We start from the raw sequence: 24032 nt of genomic DNA on the forward strand, positions 1-24032 counted from the left end.
CGCCACAGCCAAACTTTGCGGCTCCGAAGCGGCCGCCCCGCCGAGGCTCCGCCCCCGAGGCCCCGCCCCGCGTTAGGTTGAGGCCGCCCCGCTCCCCCGAGGGCCGCCATCGCTATTGCGGCCTTCTTCCTCGGGTTTCGAGGCCCGGCCGCCTCCTCTCTTCCTCTCGGGAGAAGAGAACTGCAGCTCATGAGGAAAGAGTGGGGAAGAGAAGCTAGGACGGGGCTGAGGAACGGAGAGCTCTGAGGGGGCGGCGACACGCGGCGCCTCCGCCCCTAAGCGGCGAGCACTGCCGCCTCGGTAGCTGTCATGGTGGCCCGGGCCACGTGACTCCGGCTCTGCGCAGGCCTGGTTCGGCAGCCTCAGCTCCCCGCCTCCCTCTGTCTCGTTTTCGGACTCGGACATTGCCATTCTTCCATCAGGAGGATTGCTGCACAGACTCCCGACAAATCCAGTAAGTTTGTCATGAGAATGGGCGTTTCCCAGAAATACCCCTACCCCTGGCGTTAACCTGGAGTCCCAAGCGATAGGGTCACCTCCCCGCCCTTTATACGCGTTTTGCAATCTCTATAGACTCCCGGATAGGGATCTAAAAAAGTCTTCTACTGCCTTGAAACAACCGAAAGGGAGAAAATGAATGTTGGCTCTACGAATCAATCGTATTCGTATTCGACAGTATCGCCGAATCCCTTTGCCCGCGTCTCCACTGGCAACCGAGGACCTTACACACTAAATGGGCGCTTGTTCCGCTGTGGTCCGCCCGCCTGTCCCGGGTGGAGAGCATCGGCTTTCCACAAAAATGCCTGTTCCGATGAGGGACTCCGAGGGTTGGCGCCTGCGCAAGGTCGCCGCTAGCCTCTACGGGACGGGCTGGGGAGGAAGAGGCTGGGTGGTAAACAGGAAGTGGGCGCTCCGAGCTCGGGGGCGGTGCTCAGGTAGGTTCCTCTGGGGGCCCCGGCCTCGCGAGTGGGGGTCCCCTTTCAGTGACCCAAGACGATGGAGGTGGCAGCGTCTAACCGGCCGTTGTGCTGGCGGCTCTGAGAGTACCCTTGCACCTGCGGGTGGGCGTGTCGCTGTGCCATCCACCCTCCGAGTTCCTGAAAACAGGAATGGCAGGTCTCCAAAGGGGCAAGATGGGGCCGGGCCGAGAATACAGTACTTACGCTCTTCGTTCCTGAAGTAAAGATACACAGAACTGCAGACATTTTCATCCAGGCAGTGGAAGGCCGCCTGAAAAGAGTATTAGACAAATTGTTGTAACAAAATCAAGTGTATTGTGTGCCTTTGCCTCTAGAAAGCTTGATTTACATGCACATACATGCTGTATTCATTTACTTGTAAAGTTGATATACGGGGCTATTGTTTAGAGGGTTTTATATACATTTTTAAAGGAGCTCGTTAAATGTTTTGAGCAAGGGAACTTGCTCAGTTTTTCATTGAGCATACAATGCATTGAATATCTGGTTTTGTCGTGAATAGGTAAATATTTTAAGGGAGGTGCTCAAGGAGGTATTTCATATACTGTTCAGCCCACGGAAATTTTTCCCTAGTAAGAAAAGTCAACCAACAACATTGTATAGTGTCTTTCAGTTAATTACACCTTATCAGAATTTCTTGTCTGTTGGTTCCGGTAATCTAATCGCCACATTTAAGTGTTCAGTTAGGCCTTCTGTATTTGCATTATCTACCCAAGGACTTTTAGGCCACTGATGTGCTGTTTTTTGTTTGTTTGTTCTTGTTTTTTTGTTTTTGTTTTTTTGTTTTTACCAAAAAGGAGTGGAACTTAATTTTTTTTTAATGTTTTATTTTATTTTTGAGAGAGAACAAGACAGAGCATGAGCGGGGGAGGTGCAGAGAGTGAGAGGGAGACACAGAATCTGAAGCAGGCTCCAGGCTCTGAGCCATCAGCAAAGAGCCCGATGCAGGGCTCCAACCCATGAACAACGAGTTTATTCCCTAAGCTGATGTCAGATGCTTCACCGGCTGAGCCACCCAGGTGCCCTGGAACCTCATTTTTTTAAGTTGGCATTTTACTTAGGTAGTTTTTCAAATATTTTGGGTTTTATAGAATGGAAGTTATTGATCAAGTATTGTGGGGTTTTTTTTTTTAATGAAAATACAGATGCTTATTAGCTATTTCATGGAAAGTGTATTTATCATAGAGACATGTGCTATAACTAATTAATTGGCATAAGCAGTACTGTGTTGGAAATAGTTCATTTAAAACCTATTTACTTTAAGTAACCTTAGCAGTCTAAATAAAAATAAAGGTCATTATTTATACCTGTTTTGTAAATTACGGTCTCGTCCTGTGACCTCCTTACTTGTAGCTATCCAACCACATCCCAGTACTTTGCTATTCAAAAGGGTGGTCTGGGGACCAGTAGCGTTGGCATCTCAGGTCCTACCCTAGACTGTTGAATTAGAATCAGCATTTTAACAAGACCCACCTTCTCCCCATGCTAAGGTGACTTTTATAAAGCACATTAAAATTTAAACATTACTGCTCCAGTATATTTAACATTGGCCGTTAACTGTGGACAAATTTCCAAGTGCTAAGTTTTTACAGGCCTGATCTAAACATAGACTACAATAAATAGGGAGCACCTGGGTGGCTCAGTTGATTGAGTGTCCCACTCTCGATTTTGGCTCAGGATCCCAGGGTCGTGGGATCGAGCCCCGCATTGGGCTCCCTGCTAAGCCTGAAGCCTGCTTAAGATTCTCTCCCACTCCCCCCACTTGCATGCAGTCTCTCTCTCTAAAATACAGATTACAATAAATAGACATTACAACAAGATTCACTCATGTCAATAAAGCATTTTATTTATATATGCATATGCTTCATATATACATATACTTTAAAAATATATACGTATGTTTTTAGTAAACCTTTAATTATTTTATACTGTTTACGTTATTAAATGTTTTATGTTTAATTTTTATACACTTCCTTTTTTGTTTATAGGAAACATCTGGAGAAAATGACACATTGGTTTCATAGGAACCCATTAAAAGCCACAGCTCCTGTCACTTTTAACTACTATGGTGTAGCTGCTGGCCCTCCTGCTTCAAAAATATGCAGGTTAGTTTTAATCTCAATAACTACTGATAGAGCCACTTTTGGATACAAGGTACTTTTTTAGGTTCTGTATTGAATGGGCAATACAGAAATATGTAATACATTGTCCCTGTCTTTAGACGACTTCTAAACTTATAAACGATGTGTGAAGATTTAAATCACAGATTATTTAAACTTTGGCAGTCATCTAAGCTGCGGTCCGTAATTTTAGATCAGTGAGTCCCAGAGAGGCTAAACCAATCACAATGAAGGAGTTAAGCTACATGTTACAGAAGTACAAGAGACTCCACAAAGTTGTATGTAGATGTTAATTAGCCAGTAGTAGATTAATTAGCTACTGGTTAATTAGCTATCTGGTTAATTAGCCAGATAGTAGATTCATGGAGTTCTGATCAGGGAGAGATCCTGATGACCTAGAATGGGCTTTAGGGTGTTCATATAGGAGAAAGGGCTTGAGTTGGGGTTTAAATAAATCAGATGCCAGTTCATGGGTTGGCAAACTGTCCTGCAGGTTTGTCCCACTGCCTGTTTTATAAATAAAGTTTTATTGGAACGGAGCCACGTCCCCTCACCCCATTTATTTACATATTATTCTGGCTGCATCTGGCTGCTTTCCTCTACAACAGCAGAGTGGTAATATCAGCAGAGACTTTATGACCCACAAAACATTATAGAAAAGGTTTGCTGATAATTGATTTAGATTGTGAGAAGGGACAAGAGAAAAGCATTTCTGTCAGGAACACTTTTATTCTAGGGAAAGTGAGTTGAGCAGTTTGGAACAAAAGAAAGAGATGCAAAAGATACGTCAAAGGAGGAGTAAACTGGCCAGGTATCTGATTTGCTCTGGGAAGTTGAAAAGGATTCTGTCTGTATGAAACACAGAACCTAGACGATCAAGACCTTGATGGCACCAGTAATGGAAAGTTGAGAGTGTTGCTGCTTTTTCTGGAAAGTAATTGGAGCACAAGGTGGGAAAACTGGCTTATTAATCTAGATCAGAGGTCATCAAACTTTTTCTGTCAAGAGCTAAATAGTAAACATTTTAGGTTTTGTGGGGTCATATATAGCTGCTGTTGCATATTCTTTTTAAAATCTTTTTGTTTTTTATTTTTTTTCTTAAGTAACCTCTCTACCCAACGTGGGGCTCAAACTCATGACCCCGAGATCAAGAATCGCATACTCTACCAACTGAGCCAGCCAGGCTCCCCTGTTGCATATTCTTTGTTGATTTTTGCAAACACAAGTTAGAGGCTGTAGTTTGCCAACCCCTGATCCTAGACTCCCAGAGGCTGGTCCCAGCTTACCTGTTTTACCTGTAGCATGAGTCTCTTAACTTCTTTGGGTCTAACTATTCATCTGTAAAATGAACAGCCTAAATTAGATGTTTATAAGGTACATTTTTCTGAAATTCTATAATTTTAAAGTGAACGTAACTTTACTCAGCTGGGTTGCAAATGATGATTGAGTGCCTGCTTGGAAATAGCTAGCAAACTATTTGAGTCTAGGCCTTAAGAATTCTTTTTCCCCCCTAGTCTGGGAATTACTCCTGCCTAGCTTCTAGTTAAATAACTCAACACACATTAGTAAGGTAGACCATCCCATCTCTCGTTAGTTGTATATAGTTGTTGGTATATGCTTTCTTGGAATAAGCCTTCATGGAGCTGATACCAAAGAGTAAACATTCCATCTAGACCATTTAAGATCAAGTCTGCACTGTCCTCTAAACAGCACTGCTACATCATACCTCTTATAAATCTTAAAATATTTTAAATGTTAGTATTCTTTCACTCAACAAAGAACCTTGAGTACGTGCTTTATCCTAGGCACCTTTTAAGTTCTGGATATACAGTCCCTAGTCTCTCAGTGCTTACAATTTAAGTGTAGTCTTAGTCATTTATATACAAATGTCTTCAGTCATTGTCCCTTTAATACGATTTCTGAACCCTCACTAAGCAAGTTACCTTCTGAAATCAGATGTGGAACTGGAACCTGACCAAGCTGCATCTGGTGGATGTAGATCTCCAATTGGATACAAAGTTAAGACCTCAGAGAGAAAAGCAAAAAGCCAAAGACTAAACATTGTTGAAGGTGGGAATAGAAAGGGGACATGTCAGGGGCGCATGGGTGGCTCAGTCGGTTAAGCTTCCTACTCTTGGTTTCAGTTCAGGGTTTTGTGGGTTTGAGCCCCGTGTTGGGCTCTGCGCTGGCTGTGCAGAATCTGCCTGGGATTCTCTCTCCCGCTTTCTCTGCCCCTTCCCCACTTGGGCTATCTCTGTCTCTTTCAAAATAAATAAGCACTTTAAAAAAAAGGGGGAGGGCGGGGAGACATGTAAAAAAAAAAAAAAGTAGAAGGTACTTCTAGAGATAAGAGGAAATCCTGGAATATTTTGTGTTAGTAGAATATAGGGAGAAGAGATTTCAAGAAGGAAATGGCATGGAGCTTGAACCCATGAACTGTGAGATCATGACCTGAGCCGAAACCAAGAGTTGGGCGCTTAACCTACTGAACCACCCAGGTGCCCCTAGAATGCAATTCAAAAGTAGAGTTTCCTACTTGGGGCGCCTGAGTGGCTTCTGACACCAGCTCAGGTCATGCATGATCTAGCAGTTGTGAGATCAAGCCCTGCATTGGACGCCATGCTGAGTGTGAAGCTTGCTTAGGATTCTCTTTCTCCCTCTCTCTGCTCCCCCCACTCCCCCTGCCCAAAGTTAAATAAATAAACTTTTAAAGAAATTGTCCTTTAAAAGAAATAAAAACAGGGTTTCCTACTGAATAAAGTATATTGAGATCATGTCTAGTTTTGAAACGTAAGGAGATACTAGAATTGCGTAAACATTGTTAAATTCCTATTTTTCAAAAAACTTGCATTGTGAACTGGTCTATTTAATTTACTAATTCTTGATTCCTTTCTCCCATCTTAAATGCTTGTGTTTACTTGATGTTTTTAAATTTTTTTTTAAAGTTTATTTATTTTTGAGAGAGACAGAGCGAGAGCAGGAAGGGGCAGAGAGAGAGGGAGATATAATCTGAAGCAGGCTCCAGGCTCCGAGCTGTCATCACAGAGCCTGATAGGGGGCTTGAACTCAAGAACCACAAGATCGTGACCTGAGCTGAAGTCGGATGCTTAACCAACTGAGCCACCCAGGCGGTGTTTTTTGATGTTTTTTAATGTTTTATTTATTTTTGACAGAGAGAGAGAGACAGAGCATGAGCAGGGGAGGGTCAGAGAGAGAGGGAGACACAGAATCCGAAGCAGGCTCCAGGCTCTGAGCCATAGCACAGAGCCCGACGTGGGGCTCGAACTCACAGACCGCGAGATCATGACCTGAGCCGAAGTCGGACGCTCAACGGACTGAGCCACCCAGGCGCCCCTTTTGATGTTTTTTAAAATATAAAATGTATATTTTTATTACATAATTGTATACATGACTTGCCCCTTAGATTGGACTGAGTTTATTTTAGTACAACTTTTAAAACAGTTGTTACCAGAAATTTCACTTACCCCTAGTGTTAGTGCTAATTAAATTCATTCCTGTGTACTCTTAGTCATACCTTAGAGGAGGGTGTGTGTGGGGGGGGTGGGGTGGGGGTGTGTGTGGTATTTTAAAGCTTTTACCATTGAAACTTTTAATCCACTTTAACATAGATTCATCATAATTCATGACTTAATTTACTCTTTCTGTCTCTCATAAGTGACTTGAGATCGTCCAGAGCACGACTGCTTGAACTCTTCACTGATTTGAGCTGTAATCCAGAAATGATGAAGAACGCAGCAGATTCCTATTTTTCACTTTTACAAGGTTAGTTATTTATAGGAACTTCAAAGTTTTTGAAAAACAGCTATGCGGCAGTTCACATTTAATTCTTAGACTTTACAAATCTGAATATTCTAGTCTTCTAGTCTGTATTCTTTGGTATATTTGAGTTTCAGAAACCTGAGAATGTAAGGGCAGTATTGGTCTTTCTAATGTTTTGAAAAGTAAACGTGTACATATTTCATATTATGTTACCTTAGAAGGAGATTTGAGATATAAAAAGGGAGGGGTGGCAAGGTCTTTTCTACAGGTATCTGGAAAAGTCATTATCTGAAAAAGTTTCTAAACAGAATACCTGATATTCCTTCTAAAACTAAAAGGCTGGACCTTTTTATAGGTTTCATAAATTCCTTGGATGAATCTACCCAAGAAAGCAAGTTACGATATATTCAAAATTTCAAGTGGACTGATACATTACAAGGACAGGTTCCAAGGTAGGTGTGCGGACAGTACTAAATGGAAGCCATTTTTGTAACTATTTGGCCAGTGGTTAACCCATTGCCTCTGTATCTGAAGAAATAGAACATAGATCTGATCAGCATTTTCTCCTATCGGGAAGCTGGTTAAAAACGTTTGACCTGAACTCTTAATATACTCAATTAAGTAAAAATCTAAATTATTTCTCCTGGATCAAATCTGTGAGATAATCCATACAAATATTACCCAGAATTCAACAGTCTTAGCTGTATTAATAACATGCAAAGAATGGTTTGGGAATTTGGAATCCAAATCTTTTGCCTACCTTTAAGCAGAGCAGAATTTTGATTTTTATCTAGTTTTCTTTTCTGATGGGTACTTCAGATACCTTTGGGTCAATCTCTTTCTATTTGTCCCAGGTTCTACCCCAGCTCCATACCCTTTTGAGTCATAGTTTTATTTTTTTCCTAATTTTTCTTCACCGTTTCTTCTCTTTTAAAAAATTTCCTCTCAAAACTTTCTCATCACACTCTTGAAACTAATCAGAACAGATCTAGTTACAACAGGAACCAGATCATAATGGTGCTAAATTTTTATTGAACTTTTTTTTTTTTTAAGCACCATTGTGTTAAGTGGCCATATTATCTTGATCTCAGTTTGCTGTAGAAAACTGTATAAAGTCAGAAGGGAAGGAAATGGAGATTGCTGAGAGGCCCAGGGCAGCCATGGCAGTGACAGGAGTGTGGACTCAGGCGCTGTGTCAGGTCTTGTACTGTGTGAATGCCTGCTTCTTCACATCAGATCATGACCTGAGTCAAAATCAAGAGTTGGATGCTTAAGCAACTGAGCCACCCAGGTGCACCTCTCTTATTATTTAAAGGTAAACTAATAAATTAGATATGCCTACTAGATCACCAGATGTAATTCATTTGAATGTCCTGAATGCTGAAAAGAATAAGGTTTTAAACTATGCATTAAATTTTTTTTCAGTGGGGTAAAACGGTTTTAAGAGTTTGTTCATGGAGCGGGGGAGCTGGCTGGCTCATTTGGTAAAGCGTGCAACTCTTGATCTTGGGGTCATGAATTCAAGCCCCATGTTGGGCCTAGAGCTTACTTTAAAAAAAAGAAAAATTATAAATTTTGTTTAGTGCTCACTTCAGCACATATACTGAAATTGGAACAGTACAGAGATCAGCATGGCCCTTGCTCAAGGATGACACACGAATTTGTGAAACATTCCATTAAAAAAAAAAGTGTCAATATTTTGTATGTTACGTTAAACAGGGTATCACAAGTTATTTTTGAATGACTAATGTTTTATAACACCCCCCCTTTTTTTTAATCTAAAAAACTTCCCTTTCTCTATTCCTTTAATGATGGTGGCAACAGTTAAATAGAAAATAACAAAGTGGAATCACAATTCTAGTTTCTTTTTGGCTCATTTTTCTGTGTGTTAGTATTATGTGTATAAAATAAGGGTATTACTTCTGTTTTCATCATTTGAGACAGATGAAGAATTTCCAGGGTCTTTTCAGAACAATAGTGATTTAAAAAATTGGCATTACCTTATTTGCTTTAGTAAGCCCTTGTCATCTTCTTTGTGTCATATTTAGTAATAGAATCTGAAGGAATATGCTTGTTTTTAGACCTTTTTCTTTGTGGTGCATGTACTGATAGGCTTGGCATTCAGTGTCTTTACCAGTTTCACTTCTGTTTGGCTTTTTGACCTGCTCCTCGATTTCTTTTTACAAACCATGTGCTCCATCATGCTAGGTGGGTCACTGCTCTCAGAAAAATGTTGATCCTTCTTGTGCCTTTAATGGCATCATTCCCTCACCTGGGATGTCCTTCTGCTTCCCTTCCCACCATCTTTCAAGGCACAATTCAGAGACTGTCTATACCATGAAACCTTCTTGAATCATTCTAGCCTGAAGCAGTGTCTCCTCTGAATTCCATTTTTTTAAAAATGTGGTATGAGAACCACCCACTCCAGAGTCAACTGGTTACTTACTGAAAGTGTAGATTCTGGGCCCCTCTCAGACTTTCTGATTCTCTGGAGTTAAGTCCCCCAAATTTATATTTTTAAAACTACTCTGTGTACAATAACCTTTGAGAACCTACTATTCACATGTTTACTATCATGAAGTACATAGTGGGCTATTGTTTTTAGTCATTAATCATAAGGACTGTTTTCTTCATTTTTCCAATTAGCATATAGTTTTTATAATTTTGAGTTCAATGTACAATAGGCTTCATATAGAGATGTGTCAGTAATTGACAGAAGTTAATGAACATGTTTATAATTCTAGTGCCCAGCAGGATGCTGTTTTTGAATTAATTTCCATGGGATTTAATGTAGCTTTATGGTATACCAAATATGCTTCAAGACTGGCTGGAAAAGAAAAGTAAGTCTAAAGGGGAGGGTTATATGCATATGTGTTATTTTTTCAAGTATATGGAGTTTCATTATTAAAAAGTCTAAGCTACTGATAAAAAGTACCACTTCTGTTAAGTGCGAGGTTGCCTCATAATGTTAGTGTTTTAAGTGTCAGAATTATGGAGCCCAGTGTTGGAAAGAAAAATTAATCTTGTCAGAGGTCTTATCTAAATGAAACCCTATACCAAGAAAAGGAAAAAATTGAATATTGGACTGCATAAAAGTACCATAAATAAAGTTAAAAACAAATGACAGATGGTCAAAAAAATCGTAATGCATGTGACAAATTGTTTTTGTAATGGAAAATAAAGAGGAAAGGAAAGGATCAACAAATCAATTGAAAATAAGTGAAGGACATGAACAGGCAGCTCCTAGAAAAAGAAATACAAAGATAAGTATGTGAAAAATGTTTTGAAGGATTAAAGAATTGTGACATGAAATAAGATGCAGTTTTGATAATAGTAGAAGTGGATGTCAGCAATATGAAACTGGCAACTATGAGCTGTGGTACATGTGAACATGTGTATAATATGCAGCTATTTCAAAATAAAGTTGAATTGTCAGGGCACGTGGTTGGCTTAGTCAGTAGAGCACGTGACTCTTGATCTCAGGGCTGTGCATTAGAATCCCATGTTGGGTGTAGACATTAAAAATAAAATCTTAAAAAATAAAGTTGAATTGTATGTGCTGTTGTAAAATTATGTCTAAAGTAATTTATATGATTAAAATGAGCAGAATAGTGAATATTGTGTGTGTGCGTTTTTTTAAGTGTGTGCATGCACCAAGTGTAGAATATTTTGAACTTGTTTAATGCACAGAACATTATCTGGAAGGAAAAACTAGACCTATAGATAGAGTCTTTCTTTTTTTTAATTTGTAGTATCTTCTCTGGATATTCTTCATGTGCATTTGTTACTTTTTTAATTGTCAAATCAGATTTTTTAAAAGGGAGACTAGTGGTGAGAAACAAATGACTAATTTGGTTTTATGATAATTCACTAGTTGGTTTTAATACGAGAAACAGGATTCATCCTCTAACTGACGTAATCACTGTCTTTAAGCATAACAGAAGATGAAGCAAAAGAAGTCCATCGAAGCCTAAAAATTGCAGCGGGGATTTTTAAACATTTAAAGGTAAAGTAATATGACAGTAAAATGTATTCCTCATGCTTTAATTCTTGATTAAATTTTCTTCCTTTGGGGGCTGGAGGAAAGAATTATTTCACTATGTAAAAAGAATCTACTGTATGTCCTGTTTTTCTTACGTTAAGTACTTTGTTGATGAGTGCAGCCAGTTACAGAATCTCACATGTCTTCATTTCAGAGAGTCATCAGTTAATTTTGTTTTTTATTTTTATTTTTTAAGTTTTTGTTTAAGTAATCTCAGTACCCAACGTGGGGCTTGAACTCAGGACCGCAAGGTCAAGAGTCACATGCTCAGGGCATCTGGGTGGTTCAGTTGGTGGAGTGTCTGACTCTTGATTTTGGTTCAGGCTGTGATCACCGTGTACTGGGATTGAGCCCTGCGTCGAGCTTTGCGTTGGGCATGGAGCCTGCATGAGCCGCTTTCTTTCTCTCTGTCTCCCTCGCTTGTGCTCTCTCTTGCTAGAGTCACATGTTCTTTTGACTGAGCTAGTCACACACCCTATCAGTGACTTTGACGATTGGAAAACTCAAGCTGTAATCACCTGTCTCTTTGGAAAAGACAGGAGAAAACAAAGTACACACATTGATGGTTCTTACCATCTGGGTGCAGCAGTTGCCGGGATAGTCATGGTCCTGCAAAACTGAACTTCTGAGTGTATTCTCTGTATGTCAGTGAAAATGTTGAAGGGCAGTCAGCCTGCACTCATTATATTAAATTGCCTGGAGCTGTGATGGAAATTAGAGAAAAGACTAATGTATTTAGTAATCAGGATTACCCCCACTTCATTCTAATTAAACTGATATTTACTGAACGCCTTCCAGAGGCCAATGATGGGCTCTCTCATGATAAAATAGGATGCAGGGGGCGCCTGGGTGGCTCAGTTGGTTAAGGACCCAGATGTTGATTTCTCTCTTGGTCGTGAGATTGAGCATTGCGTCTGCACAGTGCAGAGCTTGCTTGGGATTCATTCTCTCTCTCTCTCTCTCTCTCTCTCTGCCCCCTTCCCTCCCTCCCTCTTCCTTCGTCTCCCTCCCCCCTCCCCAGCTCATGCTCTCTTTCTCAAAATAAATAAACATTAAAAAAAAGATGTTTTTACAGTAATTAAAAACCTGTGATCCTGAGTTATCTATTAAATTATAGACTTCTTTACACTCTGCTATTATTAATGAGTGAATAATTCTAGCCATCATGCAAAAGAGAACTTTGGTTACTGTTTTAGTTAAACATTTTCTAAGATGAAAATACGACCTGCATATCTAAGCTACGTATTTTGGCCCAAAGTTTGCAGAAGTTTATGAGAAGCTTTAAGTTTTAGTATACAGGAACTTTTATTCTCTATAAGCTTAATATCGCTCCTCTTTACACAATTTTGCTGTCCGGAATTTTTCTTTTCTTTTTTTTCTTCCCCCTTCAAGACTTTTATTTTAAACACTGTGGGGCTTGAACTCATAACCCCGAGATCAGGGATTGCATGCTCTACTGACTGAGCCAGCCAGATACCCCCTGAGTTTCTGATAAATCCCCAAATTGAATGTCTAATAACTTCCATTTTGTTTATCTGTAACAATTGGGTTAAAATAAAATTTGACTTCTTTATTTTTGTTTCTCTTTCTCTCTCAGGAAAGTCATATCCCAAAGCTCATTACACCTGTAGAGAAGGGGAGGGATTTAGAGGCACGGCTCCTGGAAGCTTATGTTGTCCAGTGTCAGGCAGAAGCTCAAGAAGGTATCCTAAATATTGTAAGATTTTGCTTTTTTTTTTTTTTTTTTGAAGAAATCTCTACTGGCATCTAATTCTTTTTTTTTTAATCAGAATTAGCTGAATTTGAGTTTCACATCTTGAGAAATTTCTAGTGAGGAATAATTTCACTGTCAGCATTTGCCTTCATGCATGGTTTGTAGGAAAAGGCCTTGCAGTTTAATGGATCTTTTAAGAAGGATTTTAATTTCATGCCATTTCTGACAGCAACAGATGAATCATGTAGCTCCTCTTTTCCCGATCTCCCTTGCTCATTTCTTTTTCTCTTCCACTGTTTGCCTTGCCTTTCTTCACCTTTCAGTGGCAGGAAATAAATGAAGACTCCTGTAAAGGCAACGAAGAAACTTTGTAGGCTTTTTGTTTTTCTTTCAAATTCCAGTGCCCTGGAGGGATTCGTTTTCCTCTGACATGCTACTTTGTAGTAGTAGTTTTTTGTGATCTAGTAATTAGCTAGTGATTTAAAGAAATAGTGTCAGGCGTGAGGCGAGCGGAGCCAGAGTCGAGACCAGAGGCCGAACTCGGGATCTGACAAGATGGCCGGGCTGCCCCGCAGGATTATCAAGGAAACCCAGCGTTTGCTGGCGGAACCAGTTCCTGGCATTAAAGCGGAACCAGTTCCTGGCATTAAAGCGGAACCAGATGAGAGCAACGCCCATTATTTTCATGTGGTCATTGCTGGCCCCCAGGATTCCCCCTTTGAGGGAGGGACTTTTAAACTTGAACTATTCCTTCCGGAAGAATACCCGATGGCAGCCCCTAAAGTACGTTTCATGACCAAAATTTATCATCCTAATGTAGACAAGTTGGGAAGAATATGTTTAGATATTTTGAAAGATAAGTGGTCCCCAGCACTGCAGATCCGCACACTTCTGCTATCGATCCAGGCATTGTTAAGTGCTCCCAATCCAGATGATCCATTAGCAAATGATGTAGCGGAACAGTGGAAGACCAACGAAGCCCAAGCCATAGAAACAGCTAGAGCATGGACTAGGCTATATGCCATGAATAATATTTAAAATCGATCTGATCATCAAGTGTGCATCGCTTCTGTTCTGCCAAGACTTCTTCCTTTTTTGTTTGCATTTAATGGACACAGTCTTAGAAACATTACAGAATAAAAGCCCAGACATCTTCAGTCCTTTGGTGATTAAATGCACATTAGCAAATCTATGTCTTGTCCTGATTCACTGTTGTAAAGCATGAGCAGAGGCTAGAAGTACCATCTGGATTGTTGTGAAACGTTTAAAAGCAGTGGCCCCTCTCTGCTTTTATTCATTTCCCCAATGATGGTTAAAGTATAAAGCACTGTGAATGAAGGTAGTTGTCAGGGTTAGCTGCAGGGGTGTGGGTGTTTTCTCTTTATTATTTTTTTTGAGGGGGTGAGAGGTAGTTTTAATTTTATGGGCTCCTTTCCCCCTTTTTATGGTGATCTAATTGCATTGGGTAAAAGCAGCTAACCAGTTCTTTAGAATATGCTCTCTAGCCAAGTCTAACTTTATTTAGACGCTGTAGATGGACAAGCTTGATTGTTTGAACCAAAATGGGAACACTAAACAGACATCACAGCCCTCACTAATAACATTGTGACTTTGCTGTCAAGTGTAGAATCCTTCCTTCAAGAAAAGCTTGTGACCATTTTGTATGGCTTGTCTGGAAACTTCTGTAAATCTTGTTTTAGTAAAATATTTTTTGTTATTCTAAAAAAAAAAAAAAAAAAAAAAAAAAAGAAATAGTGTCAGAACCAGCAAGCTTATTAGTGTTTTCTGTTTCTGTTTGCACTTTCTGTAACTTACTTTTCATGTTAAAATTCTTGACAAATTGTGTTAAAATGCCAAATAGATTGTTGGGATGGCTTTTGCTATTACAGTTAACTTAGTATGAATGCAAGTGAACTTAATTATGCATTCACTTTGCTGTGCTTTGGTGACAGTAACAATCGCTCGAGCAATTGAACTGAAACACGCGCCCGGCCTAATTGCTGCACTGGCATATGAGACAGCCAACTTCTATCAAAAAGCGGGTGAGTTTATAATTCTCTTGCTGTATTTTTAGTCTTTAGATGTTCAGATTAAGCTCATGGTTTAATAGGGAATAAGCAAAACAAAAAGATTCTCTAGGTTATTTCTTCATTTGCAAACCTGGAATAATGTCTACATTATTTTATTAATCTTGGTTAAAAGAATGAGAGCTGTTCACAGGTAATATGCTGCATAACTGTTAATGGAGAGGCCAGTGTTACAGTTCTTAACCAGTTATATGTAATAATTACACAGGTGTTTTAGTTTTGAAGTTTTTTGGGTCTTTATAATAACCTTATGGTTGTCATGAAACCAAACTCCAGAGAATTAATATAACTAACCTATAATTTAACTGTTAGCAGGCTGGGAAGTTAGGACTAGAACTCAGGTCTTCTCAGTAGCCTGTTATTCTTTTCATTCACTTATTCAGGAAACATGCATTTATTTTTGTTTATGGGATGGTTACTACTCTAGTTGCTAGCTATACAAAGATCAGTGTACAGACAGAGTCACATCTAGGGAAGGAAACAAACCTGTAACCACATTATAATAGCATAAGATAAGATGTGGCTACAGCAGTGAAATGAAAACCTCAAGGATCCAGGCATGCTAGAGGAGGCTTTCTATGAGAAGGTGGTGTTTGGGCCTTATTTTGAAATATAAATAGAAGTTTTGAGTTTGCTAGGAAGCTTTAGCATATGGGAAAAGTAGAACATTCTATAGTATGTACAGAGATAAGAAAGAATTTGGCACATTCTGGGACCTTTAAACAGATGCTCTTAGCTGAGGCACAGGATGAGTGATAGGAGAAAAGGTTAGGAAAGTTTGCACGTGAGATCATGAATTGGTTTGTAGCCTTAGAAGTTTGGCTTTTATTTGGTAGATCATGGACCTGTGAAAAGGTATAAAGCAAATCTGTTTTGATTGGATTTGAATTTAGAAAAGCTCTATAGGGGCACCTGGGTGACACAGTTGGTTGAGCCTCCAACTTCGGCTCAGGTCATGATCTCACAGTTCCTGAGTTCAAGCCCCACATCAGGCTCACTGCTCTCAGCACAGAGCCCATATTGGATTCTCTGTCCCCCTGTCTCTGCCCCTCCCCCACTTGTACTCTTTCAAAAATAAACAAAATGTTTAAAAAAAAAAAAAAAGAGGGGCGCCTGGGTGGCTTGGTCGGTTAAGCGTCCGACTTCGGCTCAGGCCATGATCTCACGGTCCGTGAGTTCGAGCCCCGCGTCGGGCTCTGTGCTGACAGCTCAGAGCCTGGAGCCCGTTTCAGATTCTGTGTCTCCCTCTCTCTCTGCTCCTCCCCTGTTCATGCTCTGTCTCTCTCTGTCTGAAAAATAAATAAAAACGTTAAAAAAAAAAATTAAAAAAAAAAAGATCCCTATAATTGCAGGATGAGAAATGGGCTTGTGAGGTGAAGGCTGACTCCACTTAGTGTTAAGGAAGAAGGGATCGTAGTCTGTGGAGGAAGGGACAGAAGCTTTGACAAAACAGAGAAGTAGGGAGCAGAGGAGAAATGGATGAGAGAGAAGTTGGCAGGATGTGAATGTGCGTGTTAGGGGAAGGTTCAGCCTGGGGTGATGGACCAGGAAGGAGGGTGTCTGCTGCTGACTGGGGTTACCACACTATGCAGTTTGCTATATTATATAACGAAAGGAAAAAGTGTAACAGTGTAATTTATATTTTTCTTAAAGTTCTATTTTTATCATTATGTTAAGCCTAAGTTGCATTACCTATCAAAGGAGGTGACATGGTATTCAAACAGTCTTATTTACGTAGTTAAAGTATAGTTATGGGAAAATCACTTTAAAGCAAAGTTTTTTTTAGAAAATATGTAAATGCTTGAGTTTTAGACTTGAATGGCATTCTGCTTTTAGCATCTGAACTAAATGATCATGAACACATGAACTAAAAATCTTCTAGTGAATCGGGGTGAAATTATATTTTGCTTTTTAAAATGTAACTTTAGATCATGCTTTATCCAGTTTGGAGCCTGCATACTCTGCTAAATGGAGAAAATATCTTCACTTGAAAATGTGTTTCTACACGGCTTATGTAAGTACTGATAACCTGAAAACCAGTGTAAATTTACTGTCTTTCTAGCCCCGTGCTTGCTAGGTCTGTCATTTTGTAAATTAGCATTGCATAAATAATGGAAAGCTGGGGGCGCCTGGGTGGCGCAGTCGGTTAAGCGTCCGACTTCAGCCAGGTCACGATCTCGCACTCCGTGAGTTCGAGCCCCGCGTCGGGCTCTGGGCTGATGGCTCAGAGCCTGGAGCCTGTTTCCGATTCTGTGTCTCCCTCTCTCTCTGCCCCTCCCCCGTTCATGCTCTGTCTCTCTCTGTCCCAAAATAAATAAAAAAATAAATAAATAAATAATGGAAAGCTGTCAAATGTTTACCGACAGCCAGTGCAACTCTTGTGAGCTGAGGTGGGTGGAAAGAGACGACGGAGAATTGTAGCACTGGGTTATAGTGATGGAATTACTATTTGATTCAAACCCACTTTTTATTATTTTTTATTATTATTTCTTTAATTTTTATTTATTTTTGAGAGAGAGAGAGTGTGAGCAGGGGTGGGGCAGAGAGAGAGGGAGACAGAATCGGAAGCAGGCTCCAGGCTCCGAGCTGTCAGCAGAGCCTAACACGGGGCTCGAACTCACAAACTGCAAGATCATGACCTGAACCAAAGTTGAATGCTTAACCAACTAAGGCAGGCCCCCTAAAACCCACTTCTTTTTAAAGTTTATTTATTTTACTTATGTATTTATGTAAATATAAAATTAATATATAAATATATATATTTATGTCTATATTTATAAAGTTTACTTTTTCATGGTGAGAGAGAGGGAGAAGATAAGCAGGGGAGGGGCAGAGAGAGAGGGAGAGAGAGAGTCCCAAGCAGGCTCCATATGTCAGCACCAAGCCAAACCATGAGGTCATGCCCTGAGCTGAGACCAAGAATTGGATGCTTAACCAACTGAAGCACCCAGGTGCCCCTCAAACCCACTTTTAAGCTGGAACCTGTGTATACTTAATGAGAATTCTCTCCTTTCATCTTGTACGTTGAAGAAGATACTTACTGATCCTGATCTTAAGGCATACCCCCTCAGTCTGTGAAGAAACCTTAATAAGCACTCCTTTAGAAGTTACTTATCAGTGTCTTCCACCCACCAAACAAACTCACTTGTTTGTTGCTTAGAATATCATGTGAGAGATAATCAAACGCCTTTTTCAGACCCGGGTAGATACTTTTATTTCTTCTACCTTGGGATCTGTTTTCAGGCATACAGTGTTGGACCATGTGCAAGGCTTGGGTTTGATACAGACATTTAGAGTGAGCATGTTCTTTTTCAGGCTAATAACCTTTCTCTTGAAACCTGTTTAGTTATTATTAACCTTAGAATCCTCCCTCCCTGTCCCTCTGCATTAGCACAGTAATTTCCCTCCTTTATCTGCAGTGCCCAAATCTTAAAAACCAATTTCATTATTGAAAAGTACTTTTGGGGGCGCCTGGGTGGTGCAGTCGGTTAAGCGTCCGACTTCAGCCAGGTCACGATCTCACGGTCTGTGAGTTCGAGCCTCGCGTCGGGCTCTGGGCTGACGGCTCAGAGCCTGGAGCCTGTTTCCGATTCTGTGTCTCCCTCTCTCTCTGCCCCTCCCCCATTCATGCTCTGTCTCTCTCTGTCCCAAAAATAAATAAACGTTGAAAAAAAAATTTTTTTTTTTAAAAAAAAAGAAAAGTACTTTTGGGGCTCCCAGGTGGCTCAGTTGGTTGAGAGTCTGATGTTGGCTCAGGTCATGACCTCGTGGTTCGTGAGTTCTAGCCGCGCCTTGGGCTCGCTGCTGTCATGGAAGAGCCCACTTCAGGTCTCCTGTCCCCCTCTTTCTCTGTCCCTTCCCTGCTTGCGCTCTCACTCAAAAATAAATAAATCTTAAAAAAAAAAAAAAGGCACAAACACTAAATTTTGTGGGGCGTCTGGGTGGCTCACTTGGTTAAGCATCCAGCTCTTGATTTTGGCTCAGGTCAGGATCCCAGCCCAGGATCCTGGAATCGAGCCCCACGTTGGGCTCCACGCTGAGCACGGAGCCTGCTTGGGATTGGAATTCTCTTTCTGTCCCTCTGCTCCTCTCCCCTGCTCACGTTCTCTCTCCAAAATAAAAATATACATATGTTAAAAGAAAATCCTTTTTCCTCTCACCCCATGGTTAGAAGGTTAGTTTGGTTCAAAGCGTGACATAATCCCACTTTTTTTATACTAGCAGAGATTGGGGGAAGCTTATTCAAGTAAAGAAATGTAAGGGATGGCATTGATATGCAAACAGTGGATGAAGGTCCGCTTCATCTGATGCATTTATAAAACAATGATAGCAGAAAGCATCGTTTGGGGAGAGAATGAATAAGAATTTCTTTCTTTATCAGGCTTACTGTTATCATGGTCAGACTTTGTTGGCTAGTGATAAATGTGGCGAAGCAATCCGGTCTCTCCAAGAAGCAGAAAAATGTAAGTATTGCTGCCAGAATATTAACGCCCTTCTTAAACACAAAAGTTTTATCATGAAAGAAATAGGCAGTTAAAAGAGATTTTGGCTGAGTTCATGAAAGAGGATGGGAACTCAAGTGAGGAACTGGAGAGAGAGAAACAACGTTTCAAAAACCAGAAAACCTGTAGAAAACAGCCCCTTTCCCTTACTCTATTACGGGTATCACTGTCACACTAGGTAAGGAGCAGAAAAGTTGCCATCATCTCTGACTTAAAGCTTCCTTAGTATAAACAATAAGCAGATGATTTTATATCCCTTTCACCTGCAGTTTATGCAAAGGCAGAAGTACTGTGCAAAGAATACGGAGAAACCAAGGGACCTGGGCCAACGGTCAGACCCTCAGGACACTTGTTCTTTCGGAAGCTCGGAAATCTTGTGACAAACACCCTAGAGAAGTGTCAGAGAGAGAATGGGTTCATGTGAGTACAGCTCGGTGTTTTGGCAGTACGAATGCTAGCGTGTGTATCTACAGTCACAGCGTTTAAATAGCAATACTGTTGTCACAGGCTCCCAGTCAGTCTCTGCCCCACTTTGTGTCACATTGCACTCAACTCGAATTTTCTCTTTAAATTGGTGGTAAAGTTCCCTCCTGTTGGACCTCGCTTCATCCTGCTTCTGATACATATAAAAGCAGATGTTACAATTTTAACGTAGGTTATTAACAAAGAGCTCACTTACAGTGTCTCAGTTTTCTCTTCTTGGTTTCCCTGGTGTTTCTTCCCTGGGAGTTATATGGAGCTTCTCTGCTGCTCTCACGTGGGCATCCCGCCCTGCTCACAGCCACCTGTAAAGCAGGGAAATGGGTTTTCTGTCCATCCTGCCTAGTCCTGTCAAGCAGTTTTCCATTGTGAGGTCAGCATTGTTCAAACTGCAGATGACCACCTATGTAGATGGGTAGAATCTGTCTTGTCCCTGCTTTTTCTCTTTACAGTCTGCCCCTTAACATGCCGCACCTGGTCATACTGAGCCCTTTTACTTCGTCAAATATGCCTAGTATAACTTGCCTTACCCGTTTTGGAAAGCATTCCTGAACCTCCCTCTTCCCCCGACAGCATGTTCTCACGGCATGCGATGTCCGTCAGAGCTTCTGTTACGTTGCATTGTAGTGGACAGGTTTCCTGACTGTCTCATCTACTCACGCACGCCGCATGAGGCAGGAGAATCTTCTCTGTCCTATCATTAAATGGTCTCTTTCTCGCACAGGGCCTTGAACACAATAGCCACTCAAGTAGTTAATGAATGAATGAATTGCTGTTTAAATTGCTTTTTGCAGTTACTTTCAAAAAATTCCAACAGAAGCCCCACAGCTGGAACTCAAAGCAAATTACGGTCTCGTAGAGCCTGTACCTTTTGAATTCCCTCCGACAAGTGCACAATGGACACCGGAAACGCTGGCCTCGTTTGATCTCACCAAAAGACCCAAGGATGACAGTGTACGAGACTGGCTTTTTTCCGTTTGTTCACAGAGGTTTAAAAAGAGAATTCAGAGTTAGCATTTTGTTATTTTTCTCTACTTAAGTAGATCTAGATATATACACATATGTATCTTTGTCTAAATGTTAAGTTAGCTAACTGCAGTGTTGGTGTGATGTGTGTTGTTGAATTGTGTCAGAGATTCGATCTCTAGGCCTTAATTATCTTCTGATTTCTTACATAATTGAGGCTGTTTTCAACACATTATCTTGCCTTTTTACAATTTATCAGAGCCTCCTTTAGGAACATGTGGGAGAAGTCGTCTAAGGATGGATGGCTTATCCATGTTTATATTGCTATAGCAATATTCTGTTTTTGATTTAGCTGCTGCAGGGTATTTGAAGATTTGACCTTATTTCAACGTTCCATGAAATCATCCAGGGGTAAAATAAGACTGCTTTTATTCATTTATCTAAGTACATGTTGGTGTACTAAATCAAAGATGAGATTAAGTGGGAAATTTATGGTCTGACTGCCCGAAGAGGAGGGGTCTGTGAAAAATAGGGAATGGGAATTAATTTGCAGCCATAGCTCCTTCCTTGACATTGGGTTTTTATATAATTTCCTACCCATTCTGAAACCATTAGTACTTAAAATGACTGTCTTTTTATCCTGGTCAGCCTTTAAAATAATGCGATACGAAGTAGCCTGTTACTGTCCTGAGATATTTTCAAACTTACGAGTTCCACATGCATAGACTCATCACTCAGTTTCTCCGTCCTCAGAAAGAGTGCAAGCACCATTAGCTTGATGTTTGCCTGCCTAGGTTTTCATCTTCACTGAAGCGTTGCTTTCTGATTACTTCTTAAATTGAACTGATATGTAGCATTTGGAAAAGCTTTGTTAATTTCAGCGTTGGGTAATTTAATACAACATCTTTAAAAAGCCTAAGGTGGGGGCACCTGGGTGGCTCAGTCAGTCAAGCGTCCGACTATGGCTCGGGTCAGGATCTCACGGTTCCTGAGTTCGAGCCCCGTGTCGGACTCTGTACTGCTGGCTCAGAGCCTGGAGCCTGCCTTGGATTCTGTGTCTTCCCCTCCCCCGCTCACGCTCTGTCTCTGTCTCTCTCTCTCAAAAATAAAATAAACATAAAAAAAATTAAAAGTAAAGATAAATAAAAATAAAAAGTCTAAGGTGGAAAAGGCCTAGTGTTTGTTTTCCAAATCTTAGTTTATTATGTACTTAAAACTGTATTTCTTTTTCTCCCTAGACCAAACCCAAAGCAGAAGAAGCAGTGAAGCCTGTCAGAGAACCAGATACCAGACCTCAGAAGGACACGGGATGTTCCATCTCCTAAAATACACTGATAAAATGTGCACTTCGAATTTCTCTACTGGTAGATAAGATAAACCCTGGGACTTCAGTTCGTATTTCTTAAAAGGTTTTCTCTGAAGCCCGTAGAATGATTTAGTACATTCGGAGGGAATCTGCCTTCAGTTTATTTGTTCTTGATTTTTAATATAGTAGAGATGTTTCATGCTTTGTTTCCAAACCCTTTTTAATCAGGACAACATGTAAAAGATTTTACTGTGCCCCTGAAGGGCGTATTTGGGGGTTGGGTTTTTTTTCTTCAAAGTCTGGGTTGTAGTAAGTTTCAGGTTAATATAGGCCAGAATCACGTGGCGTCAGGTATGTCTTTCTATCTTCACACACAAAAAGTTTTATTTTCCTTCCTCTTACCTGATACCAGAGGAATGACAGGAGTTGGTTTTTAACAGTTTTCTTCCTCTTACCATTATATTGTCACACAGACTTGTGTTCTCTTCAAATCCCTTACATTTGTAAGAAGCTATAATTTGTTCCAAAAAATCAGTGTTTATAGGTATTTTGAGACCATTTAAGAACTTCTGTTCTGGTAGCCCTGCACTTTATTTCAGCTTCAATAAACCTACAGTGATTTTTACAAGTACTTTTTCTAATGGGTTTTTTACTTCGAGGACAGAACTTTGTGACAGCTCTTCATGTTCCCATGTGAGAGAACACAATGAAACGTTTTTGCAGAAGTCAGGTATTTCACGATGTAAAGAAAAAACATCAACCCTAAGCGAGATAGGTTGTCCTGAATTACACTGCTAACTCTACTTTTTGGTCACAGAAGTTATGGTAAGATGCCTTCGTTACTGATTTCAGTGTGCGTTATTTCTATATGGTCTTCTAATTTACACATCCTGTCAGAATCGTATTGCTTTAGGCCAAAGGCCATAGCAAAACAAGAGCAAACATATAGTATGAACTTAAAATCAGCTTGTAATATTTGAAACAGTTTAGCGTGTACACAGACTTGGGAAATAGTGGATGCATGCTGCTTTAACAAAAGTCACACGTCTGTAGTATTATCTTTTTTGATTATTCTTCTGGGGCGTTAGCTAATTTTCCTATTACAAATGACAGACTGGTTCACTTACTAGAAATAGTGTATATTGAGAGCTTACTACGTGCCCGGCACTCTGCTCAACACTTAAAGTAGGTAAACCATTGACTCCACGTGGTAGCCCTGTGGCAGATAAGTGAAATCTGCATAAGGTGTTGAAATAGGAGTAAACATTTCATGGTGAAGAATAAAGAGATTATTCCTACCTGAGTCAGTATTGTGTGCAAAGAATTACTTAAGTCGTAGTTTTCACTCTTGAAAACTACAAAGAATCAGTGAGAGTTTTTTTTAATATACAGAAATGCTAATAACTATACCATTTAATATTTGAAACTGCCGTTTCTAGAATAAGTGGAGTAATAACTGGACTTTTAACTTTACTTTGCTGTCTACAGAAACATACTTTAATGAAATTTCATTGTATATTACGTGACACTACAAAATCACTCGTCTGTTTGCTGTTTGCCATTTATGGACAAAACTTTAAACTTGTGCCGGCTTGTTCTTCTCAGCCTCGTAGGACCTATTTATCTTGGGTACTAGTACTCGTTAACCTAGTTGCTAAATTTTCACGTTGACACTTGGGGGTTATACTACCATATATGGAATGAAAACATGTCATATGTCCAGTGCTTTTGTAAAATGCAGGAAATACTGGTATTACTTTAAATCAATAATTGGCAACTTCGACATGAGCAAGTAAGAAATACTGTGTTGACTGAGCAAAAGTGACGCTTTGTGACTAAAATACCCCATTATATATCTTCTTTGAAGCGGCGTTGGAAATTTGGGAAGGTGACACACGTCAAGCAGCTGCATGAAGGTTGTAGAGGGTGTAACTTTGTGTTAAGTGTTGCGTATATTTTCGTCCTTCGTTTAAACTGGATAATGACCGCCAACAAGAGTGTTGTTTGTATAATGCATTATCTTTTTATTTATGAAAATAAAAGTAATTTTACTTATAA

General features: G+C 40.2%; 2 protein-coding genes and 1 pseudogene across 6 annotated transcripts; all 3 read left to right on the forward strand.

The window, feature by feature from the left end:
• The first annotated feature begins 69 nt into the window (after positions 1–69).
• Positions 70–24032, forward strand: BROX (BRO1 domain and CAAX motif containing). 5 transcript variants are annotated; one of them, XM_030302317.2, is made up of 13 exons: positions 70–454; positions 2966–3082; positions 6774–6880; positions 7233–7329; positions 9622–9717; positions 10811–10883; positions 12517–12622; positions 14586–14675; positions 16649–16734; positions 19102–19183; positions 19492–19642; positions 20497–20656; positions 21907–24032. In XM_030302317.2, the coding sequence occupies exons 2-13, from the start codon at positions 2982–2984 to the stop codon at positions 21991–21993; spliced, it is 1236 nt and encodes a 411-aa protein (XP_030158177.1). In that variant the 5' UTR covers positions 70–454; positions 2966–2981; the 3' UTR covers positions 21994–24032. The 5 variants fall into 5 exon arrangements, with proteins under 5 accessions (XP_030158177.1, XP_030158178.1, XP_030158179.1 ...); XM_030302318.1 differs by lacking the exon at positions 70–454 and adding an exon at positions 840–935; XM_030302319.1 differs by lacking the exon at positions 70–454 and adding an exon at positions 1029–1116.
• LOC115505792 lies at positions 8460–8560 on the forward strand (annotated as a pseudogene).
• Positions 12654–14274, forward strand: LOC115505005 (ubiquitin-conjugating enzyme E2 N-like). The gene has a single exon (XM_030302324.1). The coding sequence runs from the start codon at positions 13189–13191 to the stop codon at positions 13669–13671; it is 483 nt and encodes a 160-aa protein (XP_030158184.1). The 5' UTR covers positions 12654–13188; the 3' UTR covers positions 13672–14274.

This window comes from Lynx canadensis, chromosome F1, assembly GCF_007474595.2.
Source record: "Lynx canadensis isolate LIC74 chromosome F1, mLynCan4.pri.v2, whole genome shotgun sequence".
Taxonomy (NCBI): Eukaryota; Metazoa; Chordata; class Mammalia; order Carnivora; family Felidae; genus Lynx; species Lynx canadensis.